Below are 24,385 nucleotides of genomic sequence, written 5' to 3'. Positions count from 1 at the left end.
ATCTTCCTGATCTCCTCATTCAAGAATTTAAATTCTTAAAGTTTTTTCAAGTTTTTTGAATTGGAGTTCCTATCTTACTCATTCAAGAATTCATTAATCAAAGAACTCTTATTGTTTCCTTAGTTCAAGTGTTTTTTAATTTTGCTTTCGGAGCAAAAAGAATTTCTTAATTTTGAAGAAATCCATCAATGAGGAAGATGAAAAACTCTAAGAAGACATGACATGATAATATTTATTAAAAAATAATAATATTTATTAAAAATAATAATATGACAATAAAAAAATAATAATTTTAAAGTAAAAAAAAGTCATCTAACACGCCTATAAATGTGTGCAGTCATGTCCAATAATATATTCGGTCAAAATAAGTTAAGCTAATAGGTCACATTAAAAGGGTAGGGTAGTGTGTAGGTGGTCGACTAAATGTCGGGGTTTCTCTATTATTTACCAAATATTGCTCTAATCGAGCTATTTATGCACTCAGCCCGTCCGCTGCTCCCTCGACTTTACTCACCGGCGCCACCGCCATTCTCCGCCACCTCCGCCTCTGCGCCGTCACTCTCCGCCACTTCCGCCTCCTCCTCTGTGCCATCGGAGCTACCACTCCCGGCGAAGAAAACTTAGAATAAAAAAAACAAAGCACACACAGCAATGATCATAATCATCTTCAACTTCATTTTATCAAACACATAGAATGCATTCTCCGAGAAGACTAGCGCTTCTCTTATCATGCACAAAAAGGAGTTCTCTATTCTCTTCTCATCTAACTTCTCATCTAAATCGGACGAAGAAGATATTTGCGACTTCTTACAGCCGAAGAATTTTGGTTGGTAGTGATTTACGTGAGGTTTATTACTTCCCGGAATCGAATTTTCGGTGGTTGGGACAGGTGCGTGAGTTTTGTGGGTACCCTGGTACTGCAGCTGTCGAACAGTTTTCTGATGATGAATATGAATGCGACTACGAAAATCACCCGGTAATTTTACTATTAATATTATTTTTTTAAGGAAAAATAACGTAAGCATACACCTTAGTTTACTATATTTACACAAATCTCCATCTTTACAAAGTAATTACGAAAATTCTAAGTAATTATGTATCTTCTTTGGATGTATCAGGGAGCTGATTATGTATCTCGACTGTCTAAAAGTCGGTAAAAATGTATCAGGAGCTAATTATGTGTCTTTACAAAGGAAAAAATGTATGATGTATTATCAATTTCGATAGACTCAAAATAGGAAAAATGTATCGGGAGCTAATTATGCATCTTTACATAGGAAAAAAATTGGAGCTAATTATGTATCTCGACGGACCCAAAATTGGGATTTTTAGTAATTATGCAAAATGTTGAGATTTTCTGTCATAAGCTCCACATTTTTGGTATTTGTGTTGTTTGTCCTTTTTTAAGGATGGTAAACATTTTGCGTCAAACACACACTAACATATTTCATTTTTTTTTTCGAGTTTCATACTTGGAATTATCATATTTGCGAGTTTTCTAGCTGAATTATTACTAATTATTTACTCAAAATACACCTCTAACTACAAGTTATTTGCTTTTCCTTCCTAACGTATCTGCATCGTGAAGTAGGATTGTAGGAAACGAGAACAATTGATAGGTTGAGATATACCTTGATAAACAGTTAGTGATAATCCAGGTAGGAAATTCAAATTTCAAATTCACACTGATAGTTCAAGTATACAACAACAACACCAGCAACATACCCAGTGTATTCGCACAAAGTGGATCTGGGGAGGGTAAGGTGTACGCCGTCCATTCCACTACCTCAGATGAAGTAGAGAAGTTGTTTTCGATAGACTCTGGACTCAAGACAAATAACTGTATATCAAACAAAAGACATAAAAACAAACAACAAATGGGATAACACACCACTAAATAATAAAAGAAACAAGCCACCCATAGAGTAATACTATAAACTATCTATCCGAAATCACAAACATCAGCAAAACACCACGGACAAGAAACTACAAGACACATGCATAACACTATAACTATAGGCAGAACTACAAACAAGACATTACTACCTATTAGTAAAGGCACACTTGTACCCACTAATCCCCTACCCTAATCCGCCTCTTCCACACCTTCCTATTTAGGGTCATGTCCTCCGTAACTCGCACGAATGATAGTTCAAGTATGAAACTCCCATATGTCTTAGCCTTGGTGGACAGAGTTACCTGATCTGTTGCTGGTGAGATGTGGCAGGTATTCCGTGGATTTAGTTGAGGTGCGCGAAATATGGCTCGGACACCATGGTTATCCTAAAAAAAAAAAACTCGAAATGTAAGGATACTAGTGTTAGTGTTTTTTGACCTTCTACTCATAATAAAAAGAACATATTGTAAAATGATAAACATTGTGCTTTGTACCTATAATAAAAGATTTAATGGTCCAAAATACAATAAAATATTTCATTTTTTCCGAGTTTCATACTTGAGGTATCATACATGCGAGTTCTATAGCTGAATTATCAATAATTATTTACTCAAAATACACCTCTCACTATAAGCTGTTTCCTTTTCTTACCCGAAACATCATCATTGCGCAAGTATGCAACGAGAATGATTGATAGTTGAGGTATGTCTTGATAAATAGTTCGTGATAGTTCATGTATGAAACTCCAAAATTTTTGACCTTTACTCATAATAAAAAGAACATATTGTGCTTCCATGTTAAGTTCTATGTCTATGAGAATCATTGCATGAAGGTTAGGAGTTTTCTTGATAAGATTATAGGGAGCTTTAAACATATAAAGTTCTTTTCGTTCATGCTTCCAAATTGTGATAATTTACTAGTATGTCGTTTGAATTATGATTGTTGGTTATGTATGGTTATTTTAAGCAGAGGGTATACCAAAAACAACCTCTCTATCTCTATGAGATAGGTTAAGGTATGCGTACACTCTATACTTCCTAGACCCTGCATGTGGCATTACACTGGGTTTGTTTTTGTTGGCTATGTCTGGTTATCTTATTGTAATTGTTTGAATTTCACACTGACTTAACTTTGGAAAATTAAATGTCATACATGGATTAAAATGTTAATGTTCTAAAATGCTATTTGTAATTTGGAAAATTAAAATGGGAAGTAACATTGTTTTAATGCTATATCTTCCCAAAAGTCCCTCTTTTCCAGTTGTGCTGAAACAGCTAGGGGTGGTTAGTGTACTGGAAAGGAGAAAAATTAGTTTTAGCATCAGTTCTTACTTAAAGCTAGCAGCTTTGAGTTATTTTCAGTTTTGAAACCTTTAGTTAGTGGGAAGGAATGCTTACTGTGTCGTTTTCTTGGCAACAACATACCCAGTGTAATCCCACAAGTGGGGTAACACAGACCTTACCCCTACCTTTGAGGAGTAGAGAGGCCGTTTCCGACACACGCTCAGCTCAAATGAGAAGTTGTTTGAAGGAGGGTTGCAAGAAATTATGACAGCAAAATAGTAATGTTCATTTTTTTGTTCGAGATGTGATTGGGGGTTTTGGGGGGTTGAGGGTTGGGTTTGGGTTCGGGAGGGGAGTGGCAGGGAGTGTCAACGGTTTGCCCCATTTTTCTCTTTTCAAGTTGTCCTGTTTAATTAGTAAATTACAAGAGTAACGTGGAGGGTAAAATAAAGTTCTCTCCCTTTTTAAGTTGTCCTTTACCTTTGACAAACCACTTGGCTGCTGTGCATGGAGAAGGATCATTTCAGTTGGTATTACTTGATCCTAGCCAATGCCGCACAATAGAATGAGAGGAAACTGTAGATGTTGGATGGGATCTCAACTCTATTCAACGCTTTGAAAACTAGATGCTAGGTTAGTTTGTTCAGTTATAATTTTCTTATCCCTTAAAATAATGTTGACAATTTTTTGGATTTTGTTAGCTCCCTGATCTTAGCAGACACTCGTGTACTGGAGCTAACCCTTTTAACCTATGTTGTGACTTTACATGTTCTTGATAGAGTACCTTATTAATGATATTAACTTACTTCATAGAAGCAACACTTTAGGCTAATTGTCTGGTATTTTTTTTGGTGTATCTCTTATTGTAGTTTTTCGGGAAGGTGTAAGTGTATTATTAACATAGCACCAAAGAGGTCTTGTCAAGGGTATTTACATATCAGAAATCATAAGTATTTCCCTTCACATGCCAACAATAGAACAAAAGTAAACAATTCATTTCAATTTTTCCGGGTGAAGTTTTGTCTTCATAGCATCTAACATTTCATGTATGATGGAGCGAAGACTCGGGTGAGGACAGTGGGAGGGCACTTAAAGCATTTCCCTGTTTTGATAAGGTTGCGTCAGGGATCGACTCTTAGCCCGTTTCTTTTTGCCTTAGTGATGGATGTTTGGACATAGCATATTCAAGGAGAGGTGCCTTGGTGTATGCTATTTGCGGATGATGTAGTTTTGATTGATGAGACCCGAGGGGGTGTTAATGATAAATTGGAGGTTTGGAGACAAACCTTGGAGTTAAAAGGGTTCAGGTTGAGTAGGACCAAGGCGGTGACACAGGAGGACGAGGTGGTAGTGAAGTTGGATTCGCAGGTGGGGCGGGGTGTATGAAATGGAGGCTAGCCTTAGGAGTTTTGTATGATAAGAAGGTGCCTCTCAAGCTTAAAGGCAAATTCTATAGAGTAGCGGTCTGTCCAGCCATGTTGTATGGTACAGAGTGTTGACCAGTTAAGAACTCTTTCATCCCAAAGTTGAAGGTGGCGGAAATGAGAATATTTCGTTGGATGTGTGGACTTACTAGGGTAGACAGGGTTAGGAATGAGATTTTTCGGGCGAAGGTGGGAGTGGCCTCGGTAGAAGACAAAATGCGTGATGTAAGGATGAGATGGTTTGAGCATGTGATAAGAAGGGGCACGGATGCCTCGGTTCGGAGGTGCGAGAGGTTAGCTTTTGATGGGTTCAGGCGGGGTAGAGGTAGGCCGAAGAAATACTGGAGGGAGGTGATTAGACAGGACATGGAACAGTTACAGCTAACTGAGGATATGACCCTAGATAGGAAAGTCTGGAGAACTCGAATTGGGTTAGTCGGGTAATGCGTGTTAGGTGGGTTGGGGGCTTGCAGTGTGTTAGTGTATCGTAATACTCTGTGGGTGCCTTTTTCTGTTATTTCATCTTGTTCCATATTTTATTACGATCTTATTTACTATCTCTGTGTCTTTGAGCCGAGGGTTTATCGACACAACCTCTCTACTTCTTAGGTAGTGGTATGGACTGCGTACATTTTACCCTCCTCAGATTTCACTAGGTGGGAATTTACTGGGTATGTTGTTGTTGTTGTTGTTGTAGCATCTAACAATTTTTTCCCTCCGAACTATCCACCATATATATGCAGGAATAGTGTGCCATCATTTCACTTAATTGTGTGTGCGTTTCGTTTATTGCTGGTATGAAAGATTTATCAGTTAGAGCTTACTTAGGGACTTTGAGAATTCAATGACAGGCTTCGTCATCAGTGGCCAATGTAGATGAGTGGAAATGGAAACTTAGCCTGCTGTCGCGCAATGAAAAGGATCAAGAAATTGTATCCAGAGATAAACGGGATAGAAGAGACTATGAACAAATATCTAACCTAGCTAAAAGGATGGGTCTCTATAGGTAGGAAAGAGTGTTGTTGATGATTTCTCCTCATGTTGTTTGTTATCTTGTCTTCGTGCTTTATTTGCTCGCTTCTTTTTGCATCTTGTAGTGAAATTTATGGGAAGGTTGTAGTGGTGAGCAAGGTTCCTCTTCCAAATTACAGACCTGATCTTGATGATAAGCGGCCCCAAAGAGAGGTAAGAGTTGTCTCCTAAACGATACAATTATTTCCTTCTGTTGCTTCATGTTGATGAGGGTTTGAATATCTAAGTATAGAGTAATCATTGGAGATGTGAACTTTTTTAAATTGACATTTGGATTTGGTTTTAAATTTGTGTCCATCAAAAGAGGAAATTAGAGATAACCCAATGTAATGACGTTGAGATGTAGTTATCTGAATGGTCCTTGCAAGATTTCTTGCTGTTCAACATTCTACATTTGCTATTGAGTTTAGAAAGAAGTTGTTGAATTTTTGATTGCATTGATGCAGGTAGTAATTCCACTAAGTCTGCAAAGGAGAGTAGAAGGCTTGCTTCAGGAGCATATCGATCGAACACAACTCAGTAGTGGAAAAACTGACAACATTTTAGATGGTACTAAGTCCTCTGATATAGTTGTAGATGCGAATAAGGATGAAATTCCAGATTCATTCTTAGATGGCTCTGTCATGGAGAAGGTTCTTCAGAGGCGGAGCTTACGCATGCGTAATATGCAGAGGGGTTGGCAGGTAGGTATCTTTCTGTGTTTCTGCTTTTATTGTATTTTCTTCATATTCTGTGGAAAACATAGCTCATTTTCAGATGTATGTCACATTCTATGTCCCAACCTTAAATAAATTTAAAGATAAGGGATGTTGGCTCATGCTAGTGACCTCTTGGAAACATCTAAAGAACTTAGAAGAGTATGTAATCTTGACATTAAGAAGGCTTATGATCATGTTAATTGGAAGTTCTCAATCAACTTGCTCAAGAATATGGGATTTGGTAGGAAATGGGCAGTTCGATGCTCTTTTTGCGTAAGCACAATTAAATATTCTGATTTAGTTAATGGGACACCAGAGGCTTCTTTGTTGCTCAAAGGGGTCTATGACAAGGAGACCCTATTTCTCCTTTCCTATTTATACTGGTGATGGAGTGCTTCAGTTGTATGTTGTCTGTAGCATAGAGGAATGGCTGAATAAATGGTTCCAGAGTTCATAACATCACCCGTAATACTCTAGAGATCTCTCACCTGTTGTAAGCAAATGATACTTTGGTGAGGTGTGATGTCAAGGTTGATCAAGTAAAACTTGTGAGGGTGATTCTAGTAGTTTTGAATCTGTCAATGGGCTTTGAAAAATTACTCATATCCGTTAATAGAGATACTAATTGCTTTATTCGGCTGCTGCCTTAGGCTTCCAGGTGCTTTACTAACTAATTATCCTGGAGATTGCCATTGGGGTCAAAACACGAAGTTTTATAACATCTGAGAAGCAGTGTTGCAGAAATGTGAAAAAGGTTAGCCAGGTGGAAGAAACAATATCTACCAATATTTTCTCTGGGAGGGGGATTGGTGCTATTAATAGTGTATTGGATTCATTTTCCCCACATGTAATGTCTCTGTTTCCAATGCCTATCAAGAAAGAGAAAAGAATTAATAAGCTTAGGAGGAATTTCTTATGATAAGATAACAAGGTGAAAGTCTTGTAATTTGGTGAACTAAAAGTCTGTAATTAAAGACCAAAAAGATGGAGGGTTGGGTATTAAACTCTCAAACAACAAAATGAAAGCCTGTTGATGAAGTGGTCATGTAGACTAAATATTGTGGTGGAAGCGCTTTGGTTTGGTGTTATCAGGAGCAGTTCTGGTACCGATGGGCAATGGTGTACTAGAGAAGTCAGAATATCCTATGGCGTGCCGGTATACAAGGATATTGGATCTCTGTGGTCTTAGGTTAATATAAGGATCAATGTGGGCAATGGAGAGAATTTTCTTTCTGAATGGACATCTTGATGACCTTTGAAAGTTCCATTTCCAGATTTATTGACATAGGCTCCAGATGCTGCAGCTACATTGGCTGAGAATAGATAAAATGGGGTTTGGAAAGAAACTTGAGAAGAATTTTCAATGATCGCGAGGTGAACAGAGTTGTCAATTTTTTTTAACACATTCAAACAGCTAAGTATACAGAAACATGAATCCCTAGCCCATCGTTTGTTCACAGTGAGATCATGCCACATCTAAGTTCTCTTTTGTTAATTTTTTTTTGAGAAGGTCTCTTTGATTGTTTTTTAAACAAAAGAGACCTTCTCAGGAAAAAAAAATAAAAAAATTTAACAAAAGAGAATTTAGATGTGACAGCTAACATGTAGGATGGAACACAAAGATGAAGCTGAAATAATTCTACAAACATTAGAATCCCTACAATATTAGAAGGGGGGCATACTTTTGTTGTTTTACTTTTGCTACATTGTACGGAGATGTGCTGTAATAATTTATAAAATTACCTTTCCCTCCAAATAATATATTTATGATGAGAAACAGAAAGGTGGTTTTTTTTTTGGGGAGGTTTTATCTACTCAGAACTTGTTGTTTATGAAACTATTTCTTTATGTCCTACTCCATGTTTTATTCATTTTTCCTTTTTCTCTTCTTCAATATCAGCATCAACTTTGTTGGATACGTATTCCATGTATAAATGCTTATGGATTTTGTTTCCTGCAGGAATCTCCTGATGGCAACAAAATGCTAGAATTCCGAAAATCTCTTCCATCATTTAAGGAAAAGGAAAGGTTGCTCCAAGCAATTGCACGTAATCAGGTCTTACTCCGATGAACTTATGATTGTTTCTCTGTTCAATCAAAGCATGTATGGTGATTGCATATCGCAGATATGTAACCCAAGTCAATGCTCTTCTTTATTCATATAATTTGATACTGAACCTTTCATGAAAGATGTGGTCCTGCTGGAAGGTTCTCTTGCAAATTGATAGTCATTAAAGTTTGCTCTCCTATTTGCAGTGTCGAGAGACTCTAGTTCCTTAATAATTTAGTGATTGTGCTTATACACTGGTAACATTTAAATGATCGCATTAACTGATTTTGAATCCTCTAGTATATGGAGGATGTCCAGGGAAGAGACTAGGAAATATTTGTAGTGCATAAACCTATTTTAGCATTGGGATAAACAGAGAAGAAAGCGCAGTTTTATAACTATTAGACGTGTGGTGATTCTTGATGTTTGTAAATTGCTGCAAGGAACTGAAAATTGATTGTAATGTGTTAACTTGTTTTATGTCAGCTCAGTCTCTCTTGATTATTAAAACAGGTGGTAGTAATTTCTGGTGAGACGGGATGTGGTAAGACCACTCAACTGCCACAGTACATTCTAGAGTCAGAAATAGAATCTGGTCGTGGAGCATTTTGTAGCATAATTTGTACGCAGCCTCGAAGAATATCTGCTTTGGCTGTTGCAGAAAGAGTGGCTACAGAAAGGGGAGAACCTCTTGGTGACTCAGTATGCTACTATTTCTCTCTGCTGTGAATCTTTTTTTACGGGCTTTGGTTAAGCTTTCACTGGATTGAAACAGTTGCACAAGTTGCAATTTTGTTTGTTACGATTAATTTTGGAAGCTTCTTTATGTTAGTTGCTGTTCTTCACAGAATATTTTTGGTAGGTCGGTTATAAAGTACGATTAGAAGGGGTGAAGGGAAAAAATACACATTTGCTATTTTGTACGAGTGGTATTTTGCTTCGTCGTCTTCTCGGTGACCGCAATCTTGATGGTATAACCCATGTTTTCGTTGATGAAATTCATGAGCGAGGAATGAATGAAGGTATAGCTGAATTGGCAACTTAGGTCTCTGGTTTTCGTTTTCTTATGAAAGCATTTCCGATGCACTAATAACTTGCTTCTCATTCTTTATCAGATTTCCTGTTGATTGTGTTGAAGGATCTTCTTCCGCGACGCCCAGATTTGAGATTGATTTTGATGAGTGCTACTCTTAATGCTGAATTATTTTCCAGTTACTTTGGTGGGGCACCTATGATTCACATCCCAGTAAGCTGCAACTTGGATCACCAGTTAGAGTCTTAGAGATTTATACATGTTGATGATGTTGTGTACTAGTTTAGATGATATTAGTCCTTTTTACTCTGCTCACTACTCTATGATTCCCCTATACCTTCGATTTTTGGGATTTCTCAAAGCAGATCTGAATAGAGTGAGCTTTCCGGTGTTCTGCCTTTAGATAGATGCATATATGCAAGATATTAGTCTATTTATGTGATATTTATATAATTCTAACTTTACTTGCATTTTCTTTTTCATTTTTGTTTTGTTATGTAAAATTTTGCTACCATCAATTAAGGTCATAACAACACGTTGTTTTTCATTACAGAACAACTTTTATCTTTCTGTATTTTTTAAATTAGACTCGGGTTTCAGCTGTTGAACTTTACTGGCTTATTTGACACATTCTGTTAACATTTTTGTTAATTGCACTTTGTATTATGTAGGGCTTCACATATCCTGTAAGAGCAAACTTTTTGGAAGATGTGCTGGAAATTACGGGATATAAGTTGACTTCATTCAACCAAATTGATGATTATGGCCAGGAGAAGATGTGGAAAACACAAAAGCAATTAGCACCCCGCAAAAAGAAGAATCAGATAACTGCTCTCGTTGAGGTTGTTATTCTGTTTGCAGTTGTGTTCTGTACATGAGATGAAGCATTTCATATTTATGTGTCGTCTTGTTTTAGTCCATTTCTGTTAGATTTTCCCCTTCTTTCTTAGTGCTTTTTACAATCCGGTGCTCATTTTCTGATGGTCTTTTCATTTTCTTTTGATGTCCCTGATCTTTTTTTTTAATCTCGAAATTTGGAAATGAAGACAGAGTCATTCAACTGAAGTTTGTATTGAATCTGGTGTTCCTCATAGATCATCGAACAATATCATAAAATAAGAGATGTAAATTATATGTTCTTCATATACTAACACGTGAAGGCTTTGAGGGAAGCTAATGCCCCCTCCCTAGGGCCTAGACTGCTAAAACATAACTGTAAAACGTAATTTCACAAAATTGACTTTGTCCCCCGTTCTGCATGATTTCTGTACCCACTCAATGTGATGTGCTCTCAGCTGATGAGAGGCAATATAGAGTGGACAAGCTCTCCCTTATTATTCTGGATAGAGAAACCGCCTGCTGGGTTCTGGTTAGAAGAGATCCGGATTTTGCTTCACAAAATTTAAAATAGTTCTTGGTTTCTTTGGTACCTGCGTATACAGAGAGGCATTTGATTGATCCATCTGTAGAAAGCCCCTATTTCATTCCTGTTTTGATCCCAAATGATTAGTTTAAGTTGAGATGTGCGAAGTTCGAACAACTCAAGTATCTGAGAGTGCATTTTTTCCTTTTTCTTGGGAGATAATGAGAAGAGGGAGAAGAAATAGTGCAGTTTGACTAGTAACTAGATGCGTAATGGTTTTTCATTTTCAAGAAATTGTCCCTATGTAATTTGCCTATTCTTTTTCCTATCAGTCATGTGCGCTAGTAGTGATTTAAATCGTCAAGGTTAGGTACCCTGATATTATAATGTGGGTGTTCAGATGTGTTTGCATGACCCCTATGGTGCACTATTATACTGGTATTTTGTACTTATTTCGTTGGTCTTATTAATTGCGTCTTACACTGCATTGTAGGGTTTTTATAACCTGTTGGGAAAGATGGGTCCACGTTATGGGAGATACAAAAAACAAAATGTGTTTGAGATCTTAGCAACTTTATTTTCCTGCATATAATCTTGATTTTTAAAGGGACGAGTACTACTTTTTGTGTAATTATGTGCCACTTGACCGTACTTTTCTTTTACGTCATCTATCAAAAACGACCAACCATTTTATCCACGTACAGTATTGGGTATTTTTCTCACAGGGATCTATTATTTCAAAAGATTTATCCTCCGAAAGAAAGAAACGTTTTCTGTTTGTAAGATTAAACATTTTGTGTTTGTAAGATTTTCCAATTTTTAGGTATACTTCTTGTATACAGGTGTGTTCTTTGCCCCTTGTAAATGTAATTCATTTCTCTATATAATAGAAAGAAAGAAAGTTTTCCTCGCCATAAATCGTCAAGAAATGCGTAAACTTTCACTGGAAAAAAAGACTTGTCGGAGTTAGTTAAGGTGAGAAAACGAATTACTGAGTCTTAGGCACAGTTCCCAACAGAGAACTACTCATGGTTGGTATTATGTCAAATTTTCCTCCTATCATGATCTTTCTCTCTCAAGTAGTTTCATTCCTGTTCGTTAGATGCTGTAGAAAGAAATTGTCAGATTGTCGGTATTGAAAGAGAAGATACGGTACTAATCTTGTATGAACAATGTACTATATGACAGGATGCTGTAAACAAATCAAACTTCGAGAATTATAGTGCAAGGACGCGTGATTCACTAGCATACTGGGCACCTGATTGTATTGGATTCAATCTTATTGAGGCAGTATTGTGCCATATATGTCGGAAAGAACGTCCAGGCGCTGTATTAGTATTTATGACTGGTTGGGAAGACATTAGTTGTTTAAGAGATCAACTTAAAGCTCATCCTCTCTTGGGTGATCCAAATAGAGTGTTGCTGCTCACTTGTCATGGTTCTATGGCTACCTCTGAGCAGGTAATTACTGCTTATCTCTCCTAACTTTGATGGCTCTTCGTGTTTTGCAGTTTGCGGTTGTTTCCCCTTTTCTTTGAATGTATACTGCATATCTCCTTCATTTTTCATAATGTTGGTGTGTGTAATTATTGTACAAGGATCTGTTCTAGTGAGGTGTCACCTTTTTTGTCGTTCACAAGAGGTTGTAAAAGAAGTAGTACAAATTATAACAAAGTTAACTATGACTAACTTCTTTCACTTGTCTGCCGATTTTTCTCTCCTCTCTTCCCTAAAATCTCAAAAAGAAAGTCCTGGCTTCCACGTGTTCCTATTTAAATGATACACATTCGACAGTTTTGATAATTTTTTTCAAGCAAAAGGTACAGTTCACTTTCTTGATACTGTATCACTAAGTTCTTTCCTTACATCAATATGCTTAAACATGGGCTTTCTTTACAACACTCTTGATAATTGTAGCGAGTCAAAGATAGATGTTTAACATGGGGCCAATGTCTTGTTAACTTTTGTTTTGGTCATAGTTTGGTTTCATGAATGGCCCGTCGACAAACTGGATTACTGAGTGATCTATTGAAACAATAAATTTTGATGCATGCTACAGCGTTCAGTTCCATCTTTCACAATTGGAAGCATATATTGACAGGGCGATACCCACTTAATTTTTTATAAGTTTGACCCACTCAGCTGAGTAGACGTGTTAAATCCAAAGTGAATTTAACATATGCAGGTATTTGATCTTTCCTCTTGTAGGTCTCTGCCATCAAAATTTCATTTTCCATGAAAAGCCAATAAGGTTTATAACGACCTCCAAAACCCCCTCTAAAAAGAAACAAGGAGCCACCTTTATTATATTCGCTTTGGGTACACAAAGAGAGGAGCCCTGCTTAAAGAATATAAGGTGTTATGCTGGAATATGGTTAAAAAAGAAAGTTGCATTTTATCCTCCTTGTTTTAGTAGGAAATTGTCGTGCTAATTGCAATGGGATATCTATGTTTACTATCGGCTCAGATACATTATTACTAGAGGATACTTTCCTTTCCTTGGCTGTATGATGTTTTGATGAACATAAATTGTAATCTGCAGAAACTCATATTTGAGAAGCCACCTCAGAATGTACGTAAAATAGTACTTGCTACAAATATGGCAGAGGCAAGTATTACTATAAACGATGTGGTCTTTGTAGTGGACTGTGGAAAAGCTAAGGAGACGACGTATGATGCGCTAAATAATACTCCATGCTTATTACCTTCATGGATTTCACAAGCTTCTGCGCGACAAGTAAGTTCCTTGAATAAACAGCATCTTTTTATTCAGCCTAACCTTCTTTATGCAATTTGTTTTTCCTTTTACCATCTTCTCACACAAAGTTCTATAGCCTTTTTAAGTCTATCACTGTAGAGAGAATGATCATTTTTCCCCGTCATAAGTAACATGAAAAGTTCTGTTCTTAGATGGTATTTTAAAAGGCAAAAGGCGTAGAATGTTACTATTCTCGCTCTTATGCGGGTCATTTGGAAAGAGAGAAATAGGACCCCTTATGAAGGGGTAGAGATGAGCTTTGCTCATCTGAGAAGTAGTCTCCGGTCCATTATTTTTTTTGGTGCACCCATGTAGTTCCTTAGAGGATTGGGTGTCTTTTGGAGAGAACCATATCTTGTAGGTCTTTTCTTTTTTGGTATACCCCTTGTATACGGCCAAGATGGCCTTGTTATTAGCAATGAAATCTTTTACTTGATAAAAAAAAAGGTACTTAAAAATGATAACATTACCCGGAAAAAACACACACTATAACATTTTGATTTTGGATTGCGTTGGATGATTTTCTTAGTAGCTTGATATGCTGTTAAAATGTTTTCTGTTCGTCCACTGAGTCTGACAATCAGCTGAACCCTGTACATTTTTTATGTTTTGATTTCTACTTGTATTATATTACTCTGTTTAAAAGTCACATATTATCTGAGACCTGTTGTCTAGTGTTGATATGAAATGTTATTGTTGAAAAAATTAAGATATGCTTTTTCACATGCCGTATCAGCTACTATGTAATTTGATTAATTGACAAATTACTAGGTTGTGCATTGCCGTGCAATAACATCAGTTCAATATATTTTGAATATCTGATGATACAATTGCAAATTCTTCTCACTGTTATCTTTGAGTCAGATTTTGATGTATGTTGGATGTCCTTGTTTGTTTATGGAGCTGTCATATCTCTCATGTTGCAGAGAAGGGGTAGGGCTGGTCGTGTCCAACCAGGCGAGTGCTACCACTTGTATCCAAGATGTGTGTATGAAGCTTTTGCTGAATATCAACTACCTGAACTCCTGAGAACTCCTTTGAATTCTCTTTGCCTGCAAATAAAGAGTCTGCAGGTTGGAAGTATTGCTGAATTTCTATCAGCTGCTCTTCAGCCACCAGAGTCATTGGCTGTAAGTGGTCCCTTTCTTTATGCTTATTCTATGTTTCTTATGCTCTTCACTGGATCAATTAAATTATTGTATAAGTCGTGATCAACTCTGTTGCTCCTTCTGAATTCAATTGGGTTTATTATTAATCTTTGGGACCTACTCCAATTGATTGAGTCTCCCAAATCCTACCAATTCTTTCTCCCAATTATAATTAAGGAATTACTAAATAGCCCAATATGATTGCATGATCGATTGGTTGCCCTTTTTTTTTTTGGATAAAATAACAATTAGTTTATCCCTAACCCCAATGGAGTAACACAATTAAGTTGGTTCCTCAAATAATGTAGTTACCTGTTGTTTAACTAGGTAACCCCTTGAAATCCCTCTTCTCTGTTCACTGCAAGTTAAGGGATGAATTTGATTGACAAAGATCTTATCCACGTACTAAATCAATAAACTCGCAAACAAAAATAAGTTACAGAAAAAGATCCCAATTTCGTCAAAACGAAGCAACTTTATTGAGTAATTCATAAGGTCTATCATTTTCTAGATTGAGAAAATTAATTAACCATGGTTGAAAAAATCATAGGAAAATAATTTTAGAAGAACAATAAGAACATATAAAAATAATAAAGGCATAAAAGTTGATAAAAGCTGAATCTTGCTCAAAATACTTGGAAAATCTTGACATGGTCCTTCAAATGGTACTAGGGTTGAAAAAGAGAAGATACGAATCTTTAAAAGCTAAACCTAATAACTCTAAAGAAGTTGCGGCTGCCTCGTCCAAGAAATTCTTCCCTTATGGACCTTAAAAAATGAGCTCAAAATTGGTATCTATAGGTCTGTGCTCTAACTTAAATTTCCAATTTTATCCGGAATAGATCTCTTCCTAATCGGCACCGGTGCACCCACTAGCATTGTCTAGAGACTAGACTATAACTGTTGATGTGTCATATCGTTGAGATGCTCCAGCATATCTAGACTTCACCGCATACGATAGACCTATCTGAGGTTTCTCATGTGCCTGTAATGGGAAGGAATTCCCCGCCAGCAATAGCAGTGGTTTTAATTTGTGCTCTCTGAAGTTGAGACACGTGCCCTAGAAAATAGGGTTGTGGAAGCTTGCTATAGCAGAACTTCTGGTTCAATGAATGTCTTAGGCCTCCACTGCATGCACAACAGCTGTAAAGTCAACTTTTCCTTTACTTGGCGAATCTTGAGAAGAGGGTAACTCAGCAAAGATCCTTGCAAGAAGTGAAAGAAATCTAGCAACTCAGTAAAGGATAATAAATTTCAAGCAAAAAATCATGGGTTACATTGTTTTCTAGGGAGAAAATATGTTTTTTCGAAGGTGGTGTAATGGATGAAGAGGGCCATGAAGTTTTTTGAAGGTATGTGAAGGCTGGAGGTGGACTGGTGGTTCCTGGGTTGCTATTATCTGTGTTAGTGTGCTGAAATGGAATTTCAATAAGAGAAAGGTTGTGAATATCCGGGACACTGTCTTATTGTTACAACTACAAGTTGTAAACATTGAACTCCAAGAGAGTCTGCTGGAATTCTAAGTTGCAAAATTGAACTACAGATGCTATCTTGGAGTTAAGTTACAAAAACTGAATTCTCGGACACTGGCCTGGAGTTTGAAAAAACGGAAAAGAGGGTCTTTTCCTTCCCTTTAAAGTTGAGGGTATCTTTGTTCAAATTTTATTTCTGCATTTATCAATGGATATTTTTCTACTACTTTGCAAGCACTGGCTTTTTTAAATTCTAGGGACAAAAAATGTGCAGCCCTCGCTAGTTTTGCCATTGAACACACTGACTGACATCAAATAACTCAATAATCAAGCAATTAGACTAGTAAAGTAGGCATATCAATTCGTATACAAATAAAAATTAATGACTTTGTTAGACTTATAGATGTTTTATATTATATATTATTCATCAAGTTATATAAATGTGGCTAGCTGAATTTGCTTGTGTATTTTCTTGTTTACTATTTTTTTTGTCAAAATGACTCAGTGGACCTTTGTACTATGTCCGTTTTGTAATGTGGACACTTCTACTTACATGTTTGTCATCTGGACCCTTGAACCCATTAAAAAGCAACATTCTAAACCCTTTGACGTTTGACCGAACCTATGTGGCATTAAAATGGCTGACTAGGACGACACGCGTGTAGGCACGCGCCTAGGGTGCGAGTGGGGTCAATTTTTGGTCAACTTTATATTAAAATAATTAAAAAAAAGTCCCCCCCCCCCACAACCCTGCACCAGCCCCCATTCCCCCACCCTCTTCCCCCATCCCCCAGCCCCTCTCCCCCACCCCCGCACCAACCCCTTTCCCCGTCCCTCCACCCTCTCCCCCATCTCCCCATGAATTCTCCATGTTTGTCGTTAAATGCCATGTCCAACGCACCAATAACCATTAATAGAAGAGACTTATTCTTGCAATTTCCAATCCACCATCAACTGTTTTTCTTAAAAAGAAAACTCATTCTTGCAATTTTCAATCTCCAAGGAAGAAAAGAACAACTCAGATGATTTTCCTTCTTGGACGACATTTGAGAAACCTCACCACCGCCGCTGCAGCCGCCGATGCCGATTACGACGACGACGATTCAATTTTCATCCAAATTCAATTTTTCCAATTATATCATCTCCAAAATCTCCCATGAAACACCAAAATTCGCTGAAAAAGAAATAAAATTCATCAAATATGATCAAAATCCAACTCCAATTTTCATCCAAAATTCATTTTTTTTCAACTATACAACAACAACAACAATAATAAACCCAGTATATTCCCACATCGTGGGGTTTGGGGAGGGTAGAATGTACGCAGTCTATACCACTACCTCTAAAGAAGTAGAGAGGCTATTTCCGATAACTCCTGGCTCATTTTTTTCAACTATATAAACTCAAAAAACCTCTCATAAAACACCAAATTTCACACTAGTAAACTGAAAAACATAAAAAATTTAGCATATCTGATCAGATCTCAACATGAACAACCTTAATTTCAACCAAAAAATCCCACCAAACCACAATTTTTTTCTCTATAATCCAAAATTGAAACTCAAAAAGGGATTATAGAGGATTCTTGAACAACATTACCTTTATCAAAAAAAATTATAGAGGATTCTTGACATGTCTTCTCTGACGTATCTCCTACCGGTCCTGCAGTAGGAGAGACAACGGCATTGTTATCAAGGGTGTTGTGTTGTCGATGACGGGTGTCACTTTGTCTAGAGGTACCAGGCTGTAGGTGTGAACTTGAAGGCTGCCAGCTTTGTGTAACTTTTACTGAATCAGGAGCAAATTGTAGTTGGTGGAATTTTGAGAATTTTTTGTATCACCATGTCAACACTTGGTGAATTTGTTTAGCTAGATGGAGGGGTTTGAAAAGAGAGAGAGAAGAGATAGAAGAGATGGAAGAGAGAAAGGGCGGGGGAGGGGAGGGGGAGGGGGAGGGGAGGGGAGGTTTTTTTTTAGAAAAGATATTAAAAAATTTATATCTTTAATTGAAAAATGATGTGGAAGCTGATGTGGCAGCAAGTGTGTTACACACACCGAAAAAGGGTTCAAAATATTCATTTTTATTGAGTTCAAGGGTCCATATGTCAAACATGTAAGTAGGAGTATCTACATTACAAAACGGACATAGTACAAGGGTCCACTGAGTCATTTTGCCTTTTTTTTTACAATTAAATCTTGTTACTCAGACTGAGCAGGCGTGAAGGTTGATTATTTTTAACATGTGAACCTTATATGTTTCAGAACGTTTAATATGGGCGTGAATTTGATTTTCACTTGACTTGGTCTGGTGGCCGTTTGACCTTAATAGGGTTACAAGTTCATATGAATTATGATGCTATACACATGCCATTTAGAATAGAGGGTTGTTTCTTAGTTACCAAGTATGATTAAAATTGCAATGTCCATGTGCTACAGGTGCAAAATGCTATTCACTTTTTGAAGATGATTGGTGCATTAGATGAAAATGAGAATCTTACACATCTAGGTATGTGTTTCTCGAGGAGAAAAATAACTTGCTTCGTAGAAATGTTCTTGCTTCGTAGAAATGTTCAATGCTTCTATGTTTTTTTTTGGATGAGTTATGTTTATAATCTTTATTCTGAGGTTTATAAGTTATATCTTCGTCATTTTTTCACAACCAGGAAAGTTTTTAGCAATCCTTCCTGTGGATCCCAAGCTTGGGAAAATGCTCATTATGGGCGCTATTTTCCGTTGCTTTGATCCTATTCTGACCATAGTGGCTGGGCTGAGTGTACGGGATCCATTTCTATTGCCTCAAGATAAAAAGGATGTAAGTGGAAAGCAATTTGTGCCACTAGCCTCGCCCTCTTTAATTCTATTTTCTACTTGTTGGTATTATTATTTCTACATTCGCTTTGTTATACATTCTTCTACATTTTGCAGTTAGCAGGGTCTGCAAAATCCAGATTCTCAGCCAAGGACTATAGCGACCATATGGCGCTTGTTCGTGCATACGAAGGATGGAAAGATGCTGAAAGGGAAGGTTCTGCCTACGAATATTGCTGGCGGAATTTCCTCTCTGCCCAGACTCTTCAAGCTATTCATTCTCTAAGAAAGCAATTTGTCTTCATCTTGAAAGATGCTGGATTGCTTGATGCTGATACTGCAACTAACAATAAACTAAGTTACAATCAGTCTTTAGTTCGTGCGGTCATATGTTCTGGCTTGTATCCTGGAATTGCATCAGTGGTGGTATGGAATGGTTCTACAGTTCTGATCTAGTTTTACGAATTTATTTCAGTCCAACTGTATATGTATATACTTATAAAAAATCACGTGCATGTGCAGCACAGAGAGACATCAATGTCCTTCAAGACTATGGATGACGGACAAGTCTTTCTTTATGCAGTAAGTTCATGGACAGTTTTTTGGAAGTTATTTATTTAGATTATGAAGATAATCAAAATGTTTTTGTTTCTGCTCTTTCTTTTCGCTGGAGCCATTTAATAAATCTATGTGGTGTTTTGGAAATATCATTTTACTTCCTGATGCAATTATGTGAAGTAACATGCTGTGTCCCATCCCAATATAGAAATGTTTGTAATTGGTTAGTTTCTCTTGATTCTGTTAAATTGAAAATTCTTGCTAGAAATGTTGGTGTCCAGCTCTTCGTCTCTTGCTAGAAATGTTAGCTTCCAGCTCTTCTTTCCTTTTTTCAGCTTTTGCCAGGATTCAGTTGTTTTCATCAGCCAAGCCAGTCCCAATGTTTTTGGTCTAGGTTTTCGGACTTGTACCAATTCAACTTCCAACTTGCTTACATTTGTATAGATGTTTATGTTTAGTTATCTGTACCTTATAAGAATTAGGTGTAAACTGCCATCAGGTATCCTGCTTCTAGTGCGTATAGTCATCAACTCAAAACATATAGTATAAATGTTCAACAAGCATAGGAAACCAATAAAGGTCTTGCATGTATTTTCTGCTACAAGAATATTTGATTCTGTTGGAAGGGGAGGAGGCTCCTTGCACAAATAAAATTGTTTCACATTTTATTTGATTGGCAATCAACCCAGCAAACTTTCTCCCATCTTGGGGTCATCTTCAATACAAAATCCCATAAAATGGTAAAATAATGAGAAATAATATTCTGGGGAAAGGAGGAGAAGATGAAGGGCTTGGAATATGATTCCACTCGCATTAATTTGGGTTGGGAGAGATTTAGGAAGTAGAGTTGAGTTTTTCTCTGTTGAGTAGTAGTCTCCCCACTCCAATCCCTTATTTTCTTTTGGTGCACCCATATAGTTCCTTGTTGTACAGAAAGCTGGGTGGAGTTTGTAGAGAATCATATTTTGTAGATTCTTTCCTTTTTGGTATACCCCTTGTATACGGACAGTTCTTTTTGGCCTTTGTCCATGTTTATGAATGAAAATACTTCTACTTGATCAGAAAAAAAATTATAGGGAAGATGTTGTAATTTCTAAACAGGGAATCATGCATACCTTGAAATGATTCAGCCGGACCTGCTTGGAAATTGCAAGTTTTGGTTTTGCGTTTTTCTTTCTTTTTATTTTGTTGCCAAATTTGTTTTTAAATCTACTGTTTTATTTCATGACTTCTTCCCCAGAATTAAAGGAGATCTTCATATCCCCAATTCTTGATTATCCCAAAAGCACTTCTTCTCCCTTTCCTCTTGCCCAAGCATTTGATCTGTTGCTGTTCTACAATTGTAGCCATGGTTGCCTGGTCCCTTAAAAATGCCACTGGATATGTGTCGGATCCTCCAAAAGCTGCACTTTTGGAGGGTCCAACACGGGTATGAAGTCATATTTGGAGGATCCGAGGACATAGGTTGCCGGAAATGCCACTGCTATCAAATTATAATCATGCCGCTCAAAAGATCCTGGTGCCTTGAACCAAAAACTTTTCTCCCCAACCATGCTCATTCATTATGGCATCTGTTACCTCGAGGGAGAAGCTTGAACTAACTCTGTGCTAGCAGGCGCTATACAGCAGGGTGGGGGTGGGGACAAGTGTTATATGGAATGGCCGAGTGTAAAGGGTGCATAGGCAAGTAAATTTACTTCAGCGAGGGGTAACAAAGGTTTGCTGGTATGGAAGAGAGTCCCCTTTCCAGACTTAATGTAGTATATCAAACTGAGACAGGAGACCCACAAATATTGATGAAGAGGAGGAAGGCTTGGAGAGGGATCAAATCTGTTGAACAACAAAACATGTTACCTATCTTCCCCCTTTTTTGCCGAAGAAACCTTCCAAAGTAGAAATGTCTGTCTCCACTGTTAAATTTCCAGTAGTGAGAATTGCACTCCTTGCAGCAGAACCTTTCAAGGAGAACTTGATTTGCAGAACAAGTTCTCCAAAACAGGATGTCAGAGCGAGTTCCTAAGGCCAATGAAGTCCTTACAGTTATCTTTATACTAGTTAGCTCTTATTGATCAACAACATTCTTTTGAATACTGTAGATGTGACAATAATAATGGTCTGTTGCGTAAGCCCATTTCATGTCTTCAGAGGTTGTAGAACAATTTCCGTTTAGGAATTGTTGATGGAACAAATAAAATAGTTCCAGGAAGGAAGGAGCATTAGTAAGAGTTTCTTAAATTATTTTGAGTTTGTACTAGATGCCAATTCAGGAGATTCTGGTATTCAATCTTTCAATTTCTGTAAGCGGATAAGATGCCATTTAATTACATATGTTCATTGCCATAATATGATATTTACACCACAGTTTCTTTGGACAATCCCTTTCCAGTTAGGAGGGTGGACTTGCACTTGAGTAGTTCAACTACTGTGTTACTCACAAATGTATGTTTCAATTGTTAAGTTTGTCATATTGCTTAGAGATGTTTGAACATCTCAATTGTATTGTTCAGAATTCAGTCAATGCTCGGTATCAAACGATTCAATACCCATGGCTGGTGTTCGGCGAGAAAGTGAAGGTCAATACAGTCTTCATACGGGATTCTACTGGAGTATCTGATTCGATTGTGATCCTATTTGGTAGTACTCTCGACTGCGGAGATATGGTAACTTTTCCTCTGCCTAGGTGCTTACAGATTCATATATTCCTGAAGCTGTTAACGGATGTGAGTTCCTAAATCTTGTGATTTTTTTTTCAGGCTGGGCATTTGAAGATGTTGGGTGGGTACATAGAGTTCTTCATGGATCCTACTCTGGCAGATTGCTATATAAAGCTCAAAGAGGAGCTCGAAATACTTTTGCAAAAGAAGGTAAATTTTCCAGGACCCTGTTCCCTTTTCAGTGCATTCTACTCATAGTTATGCACCATTTTACTTCTGCTAACTAGAGAGCAAGCGGCCAAGTGCAGTGAACAACTTTAAGCATGGTATTTAAGTAAAAACAACTTTAAGCATGGTATTTAAGTACTCTCTCTTTTTTACCTTTAATATGGTGGAACTCTAATGAGCAAAAGGATAATAAACTAAGTTGATGCATTAAGTTTCACCTTTTAACTAACTCTTCAATGTTTCAGAGAGGCAAGCTCTATACAATCTTTATCAAAAGAAACTAGCTCTACATAACTGCGAAAGGGTTTTTGAATATACACCTTGAAGAGAAAACGTCTAATTATAGTGAGCTATGTTTTGTCCTTCGTTGGTTGTTAAATTTATTTGAAATAGTTTCCTATTATTTTGTTAATTCACTGTTTTTTTGAATGATATATTAAAAGTAAAAAGATTTAACACTGGTTCTTGGATGATGCAGCTTCAAGATCCTGAGATAGACATCCACAAGGAAGGCAAATACCTTATGCTTGCCGTTCAGGAACTGGTTTCAGGAGATCAGTGTGAGGGCAGGTTTGTGTTTGGTCGTGAAAACAAGAAGCCTAAAGATTCTAAGGACACTGACAGATTTACAAGGGATGGAACAAATCCAAAGAGTTTGTTGCAAACCCTACTTATGAGGGCCGGTCACTCCCCTCCCAAGTACAAAACAAAGCATCTAAAAACAAATGAATTTAGGGCACTTGCAGAGTTCAAGGGAATGCAATTTGTAGGTAAACCGAAGAGAAATAAAGTGCTTGCAGAAAAGGATGCTGCAATAGAGGCACTAGCATGGTTAACTCAAACATCTGAGAAGAATCATGACGAAGATGATAAATCTCCTCCTGATGTCACCGACAACATGCTGAAACTTCTTGGTAAACGCAGGAGATCGAAGCGTCGCTGAGGTTGTGAACACTAGACATTTTAATAGTTGGTAGTTTGGACTTTGGACCACTAGAAGGCAAGCTTGAAGCTTCCAGTTGATCAACCTCCAGACTCTACATCACTTTCGTAGACCAAATAGTCGGTGTGGCTGCTGCTGCTTTCCAATACCTGATAATGGTCACTGGTGCCTGTTTTGGCCATGGTTTACGGGCATCAGGTTTAGATTAGGCTCATAAAAAAAAAGAAAAGAAAGGGTCCATAAGCTCAAACCAGGGCCATGGATTGTCACACTATGGCTGCATTAATATACTAGAAGGGAGCCGTTGAGGTTCTGTCCTTTGAAGTGGCATAACTGCTAGATCAGATGTGTTGCAACTAGCAAGATTTCTGCAACCATGTTTGTTTGTTCTTTGGTGTATATATTCAACTGTCATGCTTCGGCTCGACTCCGGAGCTGTCCACAAGAAAGTGACTTTAGCTGAACCTTCATAGAGTTTCTGCTGTTTGTTAAGGAGAGGATTTCAACAGCTTATCTCGAGTATCATAGATGATGGCTTGAGCAGGTTACGGCGCTTCCTCAACAGAATTCCTTGATGTAACATAGATAGTGAAGGTACTCGGAGGAAGAAAAAATACTGACTGGCGACTAAAATATTTGCTCATATGAACACGCGTAGAGTACTTGAAGAAGTCTATAACATTATGTGGTTTCTAATTAGATTCTATAGGTTTTTACACCTAGCTAATTTGATCATTGTAACTTTATGTGTTAACTTATTTCATTGTTGTAACTTAAACTATAGATTTTCAGCTACATATAAATTAGTCATTATTTGAGCAGCACGCTAGTGCAAGGTTACCCAGTTGTACTTTTGTGTTAGAATTTTTTATTTTTATTTTTTTTTTGAACTGGAAAAATAGATGCTTTCATGGACTACTTTGACTTCTACTAACGCAAAGCCCCAATTCGAATTCCTTTTATGTACAGAAATATCCTCTTGTATAACTTCCATAATCTCAATTACTAATCCTTTGTGTATCTTGGTCTTCCTAAC

General features: G+C 37.3%; 1 protein-coding gene across 2 annotated transcripts; it reads left to right on the top strand.

The window, feature by feature from the left end:
* Positions 1–368: 368 nt before the first annotated feature.
* LOC107874909 (DExH-box ATP-dependent RNA helicase DExH3) lies at positions 369–24,189 on the top strand. Of its 2 annotated transcripts, XR_007044520.1 has the most exons (20): positions 369–976; positions 5,456–5,610; positions 5,702–5,789; positions 6,083–6,319; positions 8,295–8,390; positions 8,898–9,086; positions 9,247–9,406; positions 9,500–9,630; positions 10,089–10,259; positions 11,969–12,241; positions 13,323–13,517; positions 14,465–14,668; positions 18,595–18,664; positions 18,822–18,970; positions 19,084–19,392; positions 19,489–19,548; positions 22,032–22,184; positions 22,278–22,388; positions 22,652–22,751; positions 22,885–23,026. XR_007044520.1 is itself a non-coding variant. In XM_016721620.2 (19 exons), exons 1-19 carry the CDS (start codon positions 695–697, stop codon positions 23,347–23,349), a joined length of 3,498 nt encoding a protein of 1,165 aa, XP_016577106.1. In that variant the 5' UTR covers positions 369–694; the 3' UTR covers positions 23,350–24,189. The 2 variants fall into 2 exon arrangements, 1 of the variants encoding a protein (XP_016577106.1); XM_016721620.2 differs by lacking the exon at positions 22,652–22,751 and having other exon boundaries at positions 22,885–24,189.
* The last annotated feature ends 196 nt before the right edge of the window (positions 24,190–24,385 follow it).

Source organism: Capsicum annuum, chromosome 1 (genome assembly GCF_002878395.1).
Source record: "Capsicum annuum cultivar UCD-10X-F1 chromosome 1, UCD10Xv1.1, whole genome shotgun sequence".
Classification (NCBI taxonomy): Eukaryota; Viridiplantae; Streptophyta; class Magnoliopsida; order Solanales; family Solanaceae; genus Capsicum; species Capsicum annuum.
Note: the sequence above shows the minus strand (reverse complement) of the source record. Positions and strands in the feature narration are given on the sequence as shown.